The sequence below is a fragment of the Lepisma saccharinum genome, chromosome 8 (genome assembly GCF_977018435.1).
Source record: "Lepisma saccharinum chromosome 8, izLepSacc3.1, whole genome shotgun sequence".
Classification (NCBI taxonomy): Eukaryota; Metazoa; Arthropoda; class Insecta; order Zygentoma; family Lepismatidae; genus Lepisma; species Lepisma saccharinum.
This window is the reverse complement of record NC_139236.1, coordinates 26,074,119-26,090,566: the sequence shown is the minus strand read 5'-3', so window position 1 is coordinate 26,090,566 and position 16,448 is coordinate 26,074,119. Positions and strand designations below refer to the sequence as shown.

The 16,448-nt window shown below is 38.0% G+C and overlaps 1 protein-coding gene across 1 annotated transcript in view; it reads left to right on the top strand.

The window, feature by feature from the left end:
• LOC145991713 (uncharacterized) overlaps positions 1-16,448 on the top strand; it is a 659,814-nt gene that overhangs the window by 490,172 nt on the left and 153,194 nt on the right. Inside the window, exon 4 of the mRNA XM_083127771.1 lies at positions 9,031-9,126. Within this exon, the coding sequence (XP_082983897.1) occupies positions 9,031-9,126 (96 nt within the window). The remainder of the gene's footprint in view (positions 1-9,030; positions 9,127-16,448) is intronic.

Sequence of the window (16,448 nt, the reverse complement as noted above, 5' to 3'; positions counted from 1 at the left end):
GTGATTTAAGTCAACTTTATGCATAGTAAGGCTAATCGGTACTGGACCTACAGTTTAAAGTGGGATCCGAACCGAGTGCATTAAATAACGTGAACCGTGTGGTGTAGGGGGATCGTTTGCTTATGGAAGGGAAGGTCATTGGTTCAAACCTACTTCTTTGCAAAATATTTTTCGGGAAGTAAACGGCTTTGGACGAGAATGCTTATCTACGTTTCTTGGATATTTCCGTTGATATTTATGCGATTTTTGTCCAGCATTTCCGGATGGAGAAAGTTGACATATAAGTTCTTAATATGTGTTAACTTATAACAGCTGAATGAAAGGAAAAGTATTTCCTAAAATCCTGACAATCACTTAAAAAAAAAAAAAACATTAGTAGAAGCATTACTTGAGGCATGCACAGTGGAGTGTGGAGGGGTAGATGACCGCGCACTATGCTAAACCTTATCTGCCAAGGGAAAGAAACTGTCCTTGCCCTCCCCCCACCTTGCCCCATCAGTTTTGAATCCCAATCGCCGCCACTGAGCATGCATCGCATAAATATACATTAATATCATATAATATTATATTACGATATTAGAACACTACATACTCGGTAAATAAAAAGGAAAAAATTATAAGGAAAGGGTGGGATTTGAACCTACGATGTTTCGATCTTGACGAAAACACTAAAAAAAACGAAAGTGTTGTTATCTAACCAACTACTCCAGGTAAAATCATCGTAAACTTGCCTTCTTGCATTCAAATGTGACCGCAATTATTTCCAGGTGGATGAGAACCTGTTTAGTGTTTCACAATGCACATACATTTTCCTATTTTCAAATTCAGAACGAAGAATCTTGAAATATTTTCAACATTCGTATTTCTACTTAACATTTTTTTGTCTACTCATATATTTTATTACTGCTTTAGGGTATTTTTACTTTATGGAATGTGAAAGAATGAAAAAAAAATCACGAGCGTTTTCATTCCGGAAGATGAAATGTTGCAAAGTTGGCTACTCTTAGTTGGCTCTGAAGCGCTATGCTGCCAAATTTACGAAATCCGGACTTTGAACTTTTTCAGGGCGGTCAAATAAGATGTTGAGAAGTGTACAATTATCTTGTAAAGCGCCGTAAAAAATGAGCTGACATCGAGCATTTTCAAGTCACAAGGCACCGAAAGTTCCTGGCGGGACGAGACAAATGAGCGTCGGATACGCAATATGTTGCCAAACCTACTGTAAAACGAGTGAAAGAGAGAGAGAGTTGGTCAGCAACGTTACTGTATAAAACTTATACAATAGTACAAAAAGGAAGAAAAATAAGTATTCAAAACACTTAAACGCTGTACAGTCATGGACACTTCTGGGTTGTAACGATCTTACTGAAAGTTAATTCGGTTGTTACAACCCAGAACTGCCCGTTACTGTACAAGCAAGCTAATAAGAACAACTGACGTACGTTTGGCAACGTAGTAACAGGAGAGCGATATTATCCCTACAACTTTTACTTAGCAACTCAGGTTGTTAACACTCATCGATACACCCCCGAAAGCAATTGGTGGGCAGATAGAGGTATGTATAACAAGAAGTAGGTCAGCTTCCAGTTAAGTCCGCGATCAGTAGCAACATCGAAGGGACATGCGGTGGTCACACGCTTCGTCAATATTTTGTTGAACATGAGGTACGAGTTTCTTTAAGTTTGTCCGGGACTTAATGGTACCCTTGAGGGTTATCAAAATTCCCTCTTTATTGCATCACCTCTCAGAATTTATGGCTCGAGGAAGTCTCACGAATAGTGTGACGCCTAACAGGCTTGCATTTGAAAGCATAACCAGCAACAGATTTGTAGTTTTCTCTCGACACAACATGTGGACGAACACCGTCATAGAAAATAAATCTACTGTGCGACTCCGGCCAAAAACGGTAATCATTTTTTCAATTAAATTAGGAACTCTTCCCCTTCCCCCATCTATGTTTAGAAAAGGCAAAAAATGAAAAGAAAAACTCTGTAAGCGGAGGCTGCGTTGTGCTTTTGTCACTTGAAAATTAACTTTCCGTTCCCTCGTTTTCAGACCAGAACTCGTAGGAAAAACAATTACAGATTGTATTTCGCTTCATTCTCAATCAATGAGGAAAGTCTAAGTTAAGGATAAAGTCGACGAAGAGGATAATGAATAACAATATAGCAAACTAGTATTTTAAAAACTGACTTTATATCAACAGTCAGTCCTCAAAATCCTAGAAATTATACAGGGTGTTTAACTCACTCTGGCCCCTGATTTTCGCTTATAAAAATCAAACTATCGGACATACCTTGGTGTGTGAGAAGCATGGTGAAGTCATTGGAGATGGCGCCATAATCTCTCTAGTCTGGGCGATTCTGCCATTAAATGCCAATCGTACGGACGTGTGCTTTCAGTCTGAGTTCTTGGCTTTGATGTTGTAACGCACCTGATAGTGGTTCGTGTTTGTTTGGGTTAGGTCGAAAGTTCGTGCTTACAATCAGTGGTTCGTTGTTAAAGTACAGTAACGAAGGAGTGCAGTGTGAGTCGGTAATAAGTGGAACAGCGTGTGTTTATTGTTGAATGGAAGACTTTGCAGGTGGTTTCCGGAACCCAAACTGTGAAATAAATTGTTGCTGGCACGCGGTTATTGACTCCTTTTTCCAGTATGTGCCAAAGATAAACACACCCTGTTAGAATCTAGACAAAATGTTGGGGATCTCAACATTCGATAATCTCTGCCTGAGGCCCAGGTTATAACTCAGTATCGAGTCGTTTTCAGAAAATTAAAGTACGAGTGCTAGAAGTATTTTAAACTTATTTCGTAATTAAGTACTCAATCAAACCTAAACCGTAAATAACTGTTTTCCAGATCTCGTGCTACTCTCATCCAGATATACTAAGACTTTCCGCAAATAAACTATTGTCAAAATCTACCGGGTGGTAGATTTCCTTCAACCTACCTGATAAGATTTCATTGTAGACCCTTGGAGTCTCCATGCCACAGCTTCAGGAGCAGAGGGAAAATAGTTGCTTTTATTAGCTTGCTTGTACAGTGTTTAAGTGTTTTGAATACTAATTTTCCGTGCTTTGTGTACTATTGTACAACTTTTATCCAATAACGGCGCTGATCAACTCTCCCCCTTCCCCCCGGTTTTACAGTACGTTTGGCAACATGGTGTGTATTCGACGCTCATTTGTTTCGTCCCGCCAGGAACTTTCGGTGCCTTGTGACTAGAAAATGCCCGATGTTAGTCGAAGGGTCGTAGGCCGGGAGTCCAAAAACACAAGTGCGCTTGTGGCTAAAAATGTATACCACGAGCGCACAAAATCCATGGCGATGTTGCCACGTTGTGTCAATTGTTTTTCCACACTGAAGACGTGTAAATCTCAACTGAAGACCGATAGCGGCCATAAAATTACTGTAGAGCCTTTCCTAACCTAACCTAACCGACAGGTAGGCACACGAACAACGGAATAGAAGCGTTGTTTTGTTATAATAAACATGTGTAATACTTCTTGATATTTGACTTTTTATACAATTAAATGATCCTCTACACAGGCCAGCTATTACACAATCAGCATTGGATGTTGTGCGCTAGTGGACTGCACTCAGTCGAAGAGAATTCAACTGATCGCTGATTTGATGTTTCGCAGCCACCAGTTGCAAATGCGAGCCGTATAATTCTTGTAAGGACACCCACGTGGAAATATGGTGGACACACTTTTCTTCAAGATTATGAGGAAGATAAGGTCCACGTAACACACTTATGGCACGGTGAACCAAGACTGGACTAGAAAGTTTTGTCCACTTCACCTATACGCTTCTGGTACCATTACTGCTTGTTTCATAGGGCGTTGTCGGAGAATTTTGTTTGGCAACACAAGAATAGGCGACAAATTCTTCTTCGTTATATCTGACAGCAGATGACGTTGATATTTTAACAGAGAAAAACTTTAGTTTGTCTCAAAATCTTGAATTCTGCATGCAAATGTGGGGGATTCAAACTATTTCATAGTGAGCTAGTTCTCACGACAGACGGTTGTGCCGTATTCTCTCGATGCGCCAATATAATACGCTGAATGGACCGTGGTGGATAGGTTGGAATATTCGATTGCCCAACATCTTGGGAACTTACCCAACACGTTTTGTCAAGACAGGCAAGCTACATCTTAGAAGTAGAATGCTTGTCAGGGAACACAATTGTTAACTTCCAGCAGGAACAACTAAATCCCTCCACCTCACTTCTTCCTCGTTGTGACGTTCTCCCCAAACAAGGCAGGAGCGTCACAATGGCAGGTCTTTTGATCCTTTCCGCAGTGTGGGCGCGTTGCGAGCGACCGGCTGCCGATGTAATCGACGCCCATTCAGAAGTCGCTCGTTTCGCCAAGTGCGTCTTCTCGCATTACGTTAGCTACATTTCCCAGAAGCCATACAGACATCGGCATTTTCTCGAAGCTCCGCCATCTCTAATTGCAACTTGTAACAAGCACCAGGTCGATTTCAAGCGTTGCCAATGCTGAAGAAAGAAAAGAGTCTAAAACTTTAGGAAAAGTTGAGCCTAGAGCATAGGCGCTCGCACGGGTTGGGGGGCACAAGGGGGTGGCTGTTGCGCTCCTTAATACATATACTCAGAAATTTAGTGTAGACAAATCTTATCATATTGAACAATGTTATACTCTTAATGAAAAATTAAGCATTTTCATTCGACGAAAGTTCCAAGCAACTACGGGGGCTATCTCATTTGGTTCTTTAGCAAATTTCTTGTTTACTCGTTAGTTGGTTACTTTGTGGCTTGAGAATACATTGCTGATAAAGTGGAAATTAATAAATTATGTGTAGTAGTTTTGTGTAAGTTAGTCTCTTAACAACAGAGGGGGGGGGGATAAAGAGAGGCAGGGAACATTGGTGCCACGCAGTTTGCCCCCTCCCCCCCAACTCTTTGCCAATTTTGCCCCCGCACTATGCAAACCTGCAAAGGGTAGTAAACTGTCCTTGCCTTCCAGTTTTGGAACCCAACCGGCGCCACTGGTGCCACGTAATTTGGAATTCTTCTAATATAGAATAAGTCCATCACAGTGGTGGTTGATAGTCTGGCTATTCTTCCAAAGATCTCTACAAATGCTTTGATTTTGGTTATTTGACATAGCTTTTCAGCCACTTTTGCTAATCGCGACGATGAGGATGAAGGGACACTCACAGAACACCCATGTCCAGGCCAGGAATCCAACCTGGGACCCTGGCGTGAGAGCGGGCTCTGCTAACCGCTCAGCCACGGAGGTCAGAAGCTCTGCTAGTGAAAGTCCACTTCCTGAGGAATGGCTCGTGTGGGTCAGTAGTTACCTTAACTACAGTAATGAATGCATTCGTGTTTATTAATATTTAAGAATTTGTCCATAGCAATAAGAATTGTACACGACAGATGTGATGAATCACCACCAGGTCCGGACTGGGAAACCGCGCAAAATCCCGATGCACCCTTTCATTGTCCTTCCAAAAACGCACATTCGACGCCCTTTTCCTCCCAATTGCTCACAATTGGACGTCGTGCTGAGGAAAATCTCCACCGCCCTGTTAGCAGTCTCAGTCCGGCGCTGATCACCACCCTATTAAATATTTTACATATGTACAACAATATTTTCCTAAAATGAATCCTGAGAATATCATGTAGCTATGAATAGATACCGGAATTTACTAAAAATCACAGTGATTCTTTTTTTTTTTTTTTAAAAAAAAATGTTATTTAGGGTCGCATTTCTGCCGATTTTGCTGATCGCGATGATGAGGATGGATGATGCTATGATGAAAGGACATTCGTAAAGAATACCTTTGCTCAGGCCGGGATTCGAAACAGGAACCTCTGTCATCGAAGGTGCCGTGGCAACCACTCGCCCACGGAGGTAAAAAACACGATGAGTACATCTTCATTACCATTCCTTCTTAGGAGCCAATTTCTTGCCCACTCTCTTCTTTTTTTCTCAAACCTTTAATTTTAGCAATTTTAAAAAAATTAACAGCTGTAGCTATTGTCCTACGACGTTCTTCCTCAAGTCACTCGTCCACCTACTTAGGTTGTTGTACACTCTGTGTACTGCCTTGTGGCAACAAAAATGTACGTACCGCTAGTACGGTAACGAGCATCGTGCGAGGCGAAAACTAGCAGGTGACAAAATACACTACTCCGTCCCAGCTAACTGTGAAGCAGGCAAACGAAAACAAGTCTCTGCGCAAGTAGTGACATTTTCCCGGCATTTTTGTCTTTCACAGGGTCCGCAAGAATGCCGCGCAACACTTTCGCGGAGTCTAATTATTCTGGAAAATATGCGAAATTCAAACTTCTTTTTACAAGCACCAATTTTGCACGAAAAACTATATTTTGTAATTACATAATATATATTTTAATATTTTGATGCAATTCTTGGATATTCTAAAGCATATTTCTTGGTAAATTGAGTCATATAATTCTTGAATATTTACACACCAATATTCATCAATATTTGAACAAATTTTAATTATTGCAAGTTTCAAGTATCGTTATCGGTATCTGTAGAAATCAGTAAGATTATCGGCATCGGTTCAAGGTGGTATCGGCTCAGCCTTAGCAAAAATCATTTTTGGTCTATGTTCTGGAGTGCAAGCCAATTAGTTTGACACCAGACAGCACAGCTGTTGTCATTTCGATAGGCCATAAAATCTTCATACGATGGTTGTGTTGATCCTATATTCAATTGTATCGTAACTGTTTTATAACCCTGAAAGGTGCATCCAAACTTTCCACTTTTTGGCGAACGGCTCCCTCACCTCCTCCCCGTTCTGACATTTCATTTTTAGATTCTGTACAAACATAAAAGTTTGTTTGGGATAACGAAAAAAAAATAGTGTCTCGTAATCATTCTTTAAATAGGCGACAAATAATCAGAAACAAATTATTTTAGTAATCGTACACATTTGTTCCGAGTTGCAAAAGTTAATTCAAAATCATGAAATTTAAAAATGTCTGCCAATTTTTTCTTTGTTCATAGTTGCTAAATCGTTTAACCAAACGTGTTAATTCAATCAAATCAGTTTTTTAGGTGCAGCTTTTCTTATTGTTGTACTGTAAAAAATAAGGATTTTAACTTTATTATTTTTTTGATTTGTAGGGATTTCGTTTGGGCTGAAGCCTTGTATATCCCCATTGAATGTGTCACTGTCAGTAGTACACTAGAAGACGTCTATTGTTCTCGTGTCAAATTAGAAATATTGATGAAAACTGACAGTCTTTGACTGCATAAATCCACATTTTCAGTAAATATGTAACTCGTTGTTATTGTTCAGTTTAATTTTAAGTCCACTTTATGTACAGATAGGCTAATCGAGACTGGGCCTACAGTTTAAAGTAGGATCCAAACCACTATGTAACTACACCGGGTATGGAACCCGGGATTCCTTGATTACAAGGCAACGACGTTACCACTACACCATTGTGGAGGCTCATATATGTATAATTCGTATTGAATAGCATAAATACGAGTACATATTATTCTGCCGCCATTCCACGTTAAACCCGTAAGCCACGTTTGCCAATGAAATTCGAGACAAAGACAGTTTTTTTTCGCCATGAGCTGGATGGGGAAAGAACTGCACCAAAGACGCTACCAGACAGCAAAACTGAGAGAATGGGCCTTGCTAATGCTACTTGGCTCCAAAAGAGACAAGTTGGCAAACCTGTTGATATAATCTCGCTAAAATCGTCGCGACAAAGCTTCAATAGTCTCTCTTGTTTTTCCTTTTAGTCCAGACGCAAACACAAATTCTTCCGTTGACACAAAACAACGAAAATAACACGTCCTTTCCATCGCATATTCTCGCAACAAGTGAACTGACTGCGGACGGAATTCAAGAAATGAGATACGAGGTTCGTTCGAAAAGTAAGACATCCGCAGAGAGGCGCGGTATACTTGAAACTTCCTGCGTATACTGAAACAAATTCAAGGAGTCTACCAGGCCGTCAAGTAGCCAGTTTGAGAACATTATAAATTTAAATTAATCAACAAATACGAGTTCGATTCCTAGCAAGGTGGATTTGTTTAAATAAGGTTGATTTAAATAGAGATTTAAATCAAGATTTAGATCAGGTGACTAAAAAAATCACTGATTTAAATAACTTAAAAATAAATATTTTATAGAATAATGTGTGTATATAAGGATTTTGTAGATATCAGAAACACTTTTCGTGAAGGTACATTCATCTCGTAAGCATTTAATGGTGTTTATTAGGTTCTAAGATAGGAAAAGAAATGTGGAAAAATATGTGTACTGATGGGGTGAAGCTCACACGAAGGGAAATGCAATAGTAAACCGTAAACACACTTAAATTACTCTTGATTTAAAATTCAATAATTGTGATAGTCAAAAATAGTAAGAATTTTGTGTAGAATACTATACGAAATATTAATCATATTAAATCGTAAATAGTCTCACTTTCATTAAACTGTAAACAAACATTGCAGCTGACATTTTGCAAACTATCATTATAAAAACTATAAAATATTTTGTACTATTTATATAGTACATCCAGAATGTTTTATTTTCACTGGAAGAAAAGTTTATCATATTATTATAGTTTCAATAACACAGTCAACAAACATTTCCATATATATATATTCAGTACCAGAAGCAGAAAAATTTATATTTTCGTACATATTTTTTATTTGCTGTATTCAAACTGTTCAAAAATTTTATAGGGCCGTTTGAAAAAGTATTTCTTTTAAAAAAAAACATATATCTATATATGTATATGATGCCCAAACCATGCAAGCAATTTTAAGCATGTTTTTAAAACATCAGCAAAATCTATTTAAATACAGAAAGTCGGATTTAAATTTTAAAAATTCATCAGAAATTATTTTTTAAATATAAAAATCATGATTTTAATCCACCCTCATTCCTAGTGACACCCCACATTTTACTTACATTGTGTAATAAGTAGTTACAATATTGATTATAGTAGTGAAACATTAGTGCATGTGTGTAACTTAATGATGTCTTCTTTTTCTTTCCAGAATATAGCAATGCTTTTGATCCCATGGATCTTCTCGCATATCTCGACAACTCTCCTCGACATTGCCTACGCAATATACGTCATCGCAATGCAATCGGTGAGCATTTCCATAATTCCTAATTCTATCAACCTTTTACAATAGGTTACATGATTATTTATGGTACTTTTGACGATGAATCCGACATGTTCAAATGAATCTTCGTAATGCTATTACGCAAATGTCAATGCTTATAGGTTCCAGGTTATCTTCCCCGTGTAGTTTGCACTTTTCTTTAACGTATTACTCTTTCCTCTTCGAAAGCGCGCCAAGAAAAAACAACCTATCGGAAAGCTTCCCTGAAGCAAGTAACTAGCTCTGATGGTCAGGTGAACACTTCCACATCAAAAGTCTTAGAGGGAAATGAATTGAATTACCTATCACGGACTATAGCTTATCTCCGTGCCTAAATTGGGCACACAACAGAATTTACGAAAGTTTCCAATTCATAAAATGATATTTCACATTTCTTTTGTTGCAAATTTTCACTTCGAAGTATTGATATTTAATTAGAACGACTGACAGTTGATGTCATTGACACTACATTTTTAAAAAGAAATAAAAAATGAAAGTTCTAGCTTATAAATTTCTGTCAAGAGTTCATAAAATATGGCTGTAGTAATTCAAGGGGTTACCTCCCATTTCGCTGAATCCCCTTTCGACGAATGCTTTAGAGACAAACTTTCGTCGAAATGAGAATTCCCATTTTGCCAAATCCCCTTTCGCTGAATATTCTGAGTCGAGGGAATTTTCCCTCTGCCGGTAAATTTCAGGAACTGAAGTGAAATAAAAACCTCCGTCGATTCGGTCCATTAGCAGCTTCCAACATGGTCTCGCTTTGCAGCGCTTTCAAAAGAGTGATGAATTCGTAAACGTTCGAATGTTGTCTCTATAGCCTCCTGGATGCCATCCCTCCACATAATCCGTTATTCTTTCCTCATCATTATTGAAATGGTTCGACGTATCACCGAAAAAAACAACTATATATGAATGGAGAACCATGAACTGCCCAAACAATAACACGAAAATTTGGCGTACCACTTATTACTACAATATTTCTGATTCTATATACAATTGGAAATTAGTTTTAAATATTCTTCAATTATTTTTAAATGCTTAAAAATCTCTTAAATTGATATACAGGGTGACTGGTAATTAGATGTATTCCCTGAAAGGGGTTAAAGTAGAGACAATTTGCAATAAATTTGACCATATGATACCCCGTCCGAAAATTAGTAGTTTTCGAGATAATCGAATTTCAATTGTTTTTGAAAAAAATGACAATTTTCCACATAAAAAGATGAATTGAGAAAAAACTGCTCATTGTATGGAACTTATTCCAGCATTTTCTGATAGCTAACAAATAAGTGGTTCGTTTTAAAAAAAAGTTTTTCCCAAATAACAATCACATGTAAGTAACGGGTGGGTCTAAACTTACAAGTGATGATAAAAAAATGCACTCTTAGTTTACTTGGCAACGTATTAATAACAAAAATGGTATGACACGAAGCGTACAAATTACTTAATTGTACATCTTGTGACATCTGCTATCCAACAAGGTACAAATGTTGCTAACATTCACATTTGTGTACAAGAAATAATAGTTCATTCATCTTCATGTGAATGGAATCAATGAACAATACAATTAAAGAACATTACACGTCTTTCTCAAAGTGGGCACCTCCGTTACGAATGCAGGCACGCAGGTTTTTACGGGTCATTTGGTCTCTTAACTTGTGATGTGATGGTGGCCTTGACGTATTGACCAGCTGTTAAGATCCTCTCCCTGAGCTCTTCTTGCGAGTTTACCGGTGTCTTGTCATGTGACTCCAAATGTAAAAGTCGCAAGGCGTCAAATCAGGAGATCGAGCCGGCCAGGGAATCGGTCCGCCTCGGCCAATCCATTTCTTTGGGTAATTTTCATCCAGCCACTGTCGCACGCCCAGGCAGAAGTATGGATGGGCGTAATCAACAATCATTTCATCAAGCCATTTTTTCTGCCCCAAATCTTAAATGGCATCACTTATGAACATTTTTTGCGGAACGGGATGGCAATGTTGTTGGAGGATGTGCCTCTAGCTACAAGACGTGACATGATTTATCAGCATGATGACTGCCCTGCTCGATACCCCGATCGATTTGACGCCTTGCGACTTTTACATTTGGAGTCACATGACAAGGCACCGGTAAACTCGCAAGAAGAGCTCAGGGAGTGGATCTTAACAGCTGGTCAACACGTCAAGGCCACCATCACATCACGAGTTAAGAGACCAAATGACCCGTAAAAACCTGCGTGCCTGCATTTGTAACGGAGGTGCCCACTTTGAGAAAGACGTGTAATGTTCTTTAATTGTATTGTTCATTGATTCCATTCACATGAAGATGAATGAACTATTATTTCTTGTACACAAATGTAAATGTTAGCAACATTTGTACCTTGTTGGATAGCAGATGTCACAAGATGTACAATTAAGTAATTTGTACGCTTCGTGTCATACCATTTTTGTTATTAATACGTTGCCAAGTAAACTAAGAGTGCATTTTTTTATCATCACTTGTAAGTTTAGACCCACCCGTTACTTACATGTGATTGTTATTTGGAAAAAACTTTTTTTTTAAAACGAACCACTTATTTGTTAGCTATCAGAAAACGCTGAAATAAGTTCCATACAATGAGCAGTTTTTTCTCAATTCATCTTTTTATGTGGAAAATTGTCATTTTTTTCAAAAACAATTGAAATTCGATTATCTCGAAAACTACTAATTTTCGGACGGGGTATCATATGGTCAAATTTATTGCAAATTGTCTCTACTTTAACCCCTTTCAGGGAATACATCTAATTACCAGTCACCCTGTATATATGTCTACTTCCGACTACATGCACATGTGTCGTCGACCCAAGTTTCCACCATGTAGTTACGGAAAGAATACCTGTTGGGCACCTCCGGAGCTTCATCTTGCAGGAAGAGGAACACGTCCTCTATATTTTCCACCGGGACGAGGTGGTAGGAGCAGGGCTGCAGACCGCCGAATTCATAACCTGACACTCTCATCTTCCTTGTAAAGTTTTGCCAATCTCAATGCTTAAATATTCGTCCATATACACTGAGTAAAATGAAACAGGCATCCTCGGATGATGATGCCCGGAAAGACGCTTCGTACAGTGTTCAAAGCTGCTAGTTCGAAATCAAGGACGGTTTCAGTCGGTTTGCACTTTGCCAATACACTGGCTGTCTCCAATGATAATTGACCCCTCGCAAGCTCATTCCTGTAAATAATTAAAAAAGGAATTTATAAGTCTTTGTAAACAGAAAACAACATTAATTTCTTAATTTCAAAGCACGCGGGAGCACACCTGACACCCATAAACACGATAACATATACGGAGAGAAAGCGAATAACTAACAAATAATAATTCTGCAATAAGAATAATACAAAAAGTAAACGGGTTCCAACGGTTGTTTATGCACTCTCTCTCTTATTTATTCTGTCGCTACTTCCGGTTCGTGTGTATGTATTTCAGCTATAGACACACATTCTTCATTATGAAGAACAACTGATGCCTTACAACCACTCCTACACTTCTAATAAGATCTGTCCTCTACTCATTTAGAAATGCGATACACAAACCCTTCGAATACCACAATTTTACCGCCATGTTTAGAACTTACAAAGGACCTCCTGAAATTGCCCTGTGGAGGGAAAGTTTTCTCCCTTCAAAATATTCGGTGAAATTCGTCGAAAATTTTACTTAGGTGTGAAATCTGATATAATGCGCCTCTGGGCCATTCGCGAAAGGGGATTCGGCGAAATGGGGAGACACGATTTAGGAGATTTAGATTTGTAGAGAGCTAATCTGCCAGTTTTTTTGTCTATATATTTTCCTATGAGTATTATACATTGCAACATTATATTTATTATTTTACTAGACCATTGTTACATTTCATGTTTAGAGATTTTTATATTCGTATTTTAAATTTCTCTCTCAAAAATATTTTATTTGAAACGTAAAATGTATTTTTGCATGAAATTTGGATCTTTTTTTCTCCGAAAGTATTCAGGCCAAATATTATATTCTATTATACTGTAGCGTATGCAAATAAAGGTTTTACACACACTATATACATGTGTGTCAACTTTTTGTATAGTGTGTACAGTGCAAGGCGTGGAGTTCAGTGTGCCACACTCACATGCGAGTAGCTATGCAGTACTAAACATGACATAGTGGAAACAGTAAATACTTCAGCAACATTCTGAAAAGTTGACGGCAGAAATGACGGTGTTAGACAGACAATTTTCGATGCCATCAAACTACCGTAAATAAATGACAATGACCGTTTCAAAAGTATTGACTGCCATTACAGTGAATATAATTAATGTAATTTTGAAGTCATAGTTATTAAAAACCCATATGGTGCACACTGTTGCAATTCATAATAATTATCTATCTTTATGCATGATAAAACATTTAATTTTACTTTAAAGTGAAAAGGCTTTAAATAAATTGCGTCTCGTTTTTCTGTAAATTAACAGACAGGGTGTTTGTTCCATTTTATTAGTAGAATATTATACATTGTACGATAACTTCTAACGATAACATGACTTCCGATGGCTATGCAAACCACAAGTTTAGTTAAGCATCTCTTTCCCGAAGAAAAATTAAGTGTAACGCAGTAACCCTCTTTTACAATACCAATCGCAAAGTTTTCAAAAAAACATCCATATCTGGGTCGCCAAACTATTGAAGAGAGCCCTTTTGCTAAAACTTCAAGGAATCATCCTGCTATTTCGTTTGTCAATAATATCGATTACTAATGTCCATTTTCTTCGAAACACTATTGTCTTATTATTGACCGAGTGCATTTCTCCATTCTGGTCTTATGGTAGTATGAATATCTGCTTTTTTTGATAACTTCAATGAAACTCGGAAGTCACTATTAAAAATCTCCATATATTAATCACTTATTTATCTACATTCATTTGTTTTTTTTCCTTTTGTCATCTTCAAAATTTACATGAATTTTTACAGCGTAATTTCATATTAGTAATAATGCGATGAAAATTAATTATACACCATATTAATTCAACACAACATTTTAGCAAAATGTAACAAAACAATAATTAATACCACAAATAATGTATTATAAGTAGTGGGGTTTGAGGTACAACCAGTGCCAGAAAGTATGAACCCCCCTCAAGCAGATTTGCTTACACTTAAAACAGGCTCAACATGCCCATATGAGCTTTTTGCTCAAGTGTAGCACCCCGTCTAATCCAAGATTTTTGTAAAAATACCCTCGGGAATTTCTCAGAAAGTATGAAACCCCTCAGATTGATTTGTCTATACTTACAAAAGGCACTTCTGTGAGATTGTTGTCCATAAACCTGTCAAAAATATGCCCCTCTTGGCCACACTTAAAACTAGGCCAAGCTGCTTATAAGAGCCACCTACACACACACCCATACATATTTACTTCCGGTTTAAGTTCAATTGGGCACCAGGCTCAACTTGCATATTTAATATTAAAATAATGCAATTCTTCTAGAATTGCTCTGTGACTCTCTCATTTCTTACATCATAAACATATGATTTTTCACCTATGAGAATAACACTACATATGGTGTCATCAGGTAATGCCTCATGGAATTCACAGATAATTTTAATGTTTGTTCTGTCATTCACCACAACTTGTTTTCTTTTTGAAGTGTTGATTACAAACATGGGTCTCTGTGTCTTGAATTCATCTGGTGTGTAATACATGTCAGTATTGCCAATTGTAGAAAACAGTAAACAAAATTTGCCTGTTTTAGAGATATTCCAAAGCAACAACAACAGGGCCATCTATGTGCAAATGTCTGAACTCGGTGAACACTTGGGAACAAGTCAATTTTTTTCAATATGTCAATATTTTTAACTCTTTTTGCCAGTAATAGGGAATGGTAGTAAGCATTAGACAAAGTACTTTGGAGCCAAATATGCCTTTCTTAAGACGTCGTATATTACTAAAATATCTTTAATTCACATATTTCTCATACCGCCGTATCTTGTTCTATTAGGCCTCTTCAAGAAAATTGTAAAATTGCACGACAGCAAAAGAGGTACTAATAGGGCAAGCATACAATGATATGGGGATATGTGAATTGTTGGTTTCTTCGATTCAGATAAATGGATTGAATTGAAACTGGGATATTTTGCATTTTTTTATACAAAATCTCATATTTGTTACATCCAGCTTGTTTGTTGTAATCTATTCATATTTAGAGTCAGGCCTATATCTGTCCATTAGGGTATTAGGTCAGTGCCTTCTGAGACATGCATGTCTGTGCAGGTATTTGTGTTAGGTCAGCACCTCTGAAGGCCGCTGAAAAAAAGCCGGCCAGTTCCTCTGCACGGATCAATACTCGGGGCAGTTTCTCAGATTCTCGCACCGAGGAGCTGCGGCACGGCCAGTTCCAGAGAGTCCCGCGGCATGGCGCTGCGGTATGGATTGCATGTACGCTCAGCAGAAAAATGGGATGTACGCTCAGAAGAAAATACTTCAGCAAAAAATATTAGAGAAGAGCTCATGTTTCTGAATGCACCCCCTACCCACCCCCACACCCACCCACCCACATCCATACATATTTACTTCCCGGTCCATTTTCATTGCATCATGTTGTGCAATATTAATTGATTAAATGGTCTTCTATTCTGTCTTCTAAGCAGTGTTTCTATTGGCTCTGTAAATCTATATAAGCCAGGGCACAGTGCAGATTCTTCACCATTGCTGGATCGGCAGTGGAACGCACAAGTGGGGGGCAGAACCTGAACAGGCTCCACCAAAGTATAGGAGACTTGAAGCATATAATTTGGCGGAATAACCCAAGTAAGGTCATAGAGACAATATACACTGATGCAATAAAAGCCAATTTTTGGCAGGGGGGGCCAAAGTGGTTCCTAAATACAAAATCTCAAGAACTAATTGACATAGAGCTATGCAGTTTTTTTTTGTCTGCACTGAACCCAACTGATATTTTTATCCAGCATAGAGTTTTGATTTGAACCCCAAGAAATTGTATATAAATACCAAAGCCAAAAATATTAAGTGTATACACACATACACACACACACACACACACACAAAGCACAGTGCTGAACCCAGCTGATATTTTTATCCAGCATAGAGTTTTGATTTGAATCCCAGGAAATTGTATATAATAAACAACAACAAAAATGCCAAGTCAAAAATATTGTAATCAATGCAATAAGAATATATCCAGCCCTAATTGGGCCAAGCACCAAAAAATTTGTAACCCGGACAAATGCAGAACTCCCACAAAAATTTGCCCCAAATGCAATAGAAAATACAGCATGCAATACTTCATATATAAACATAAAAAT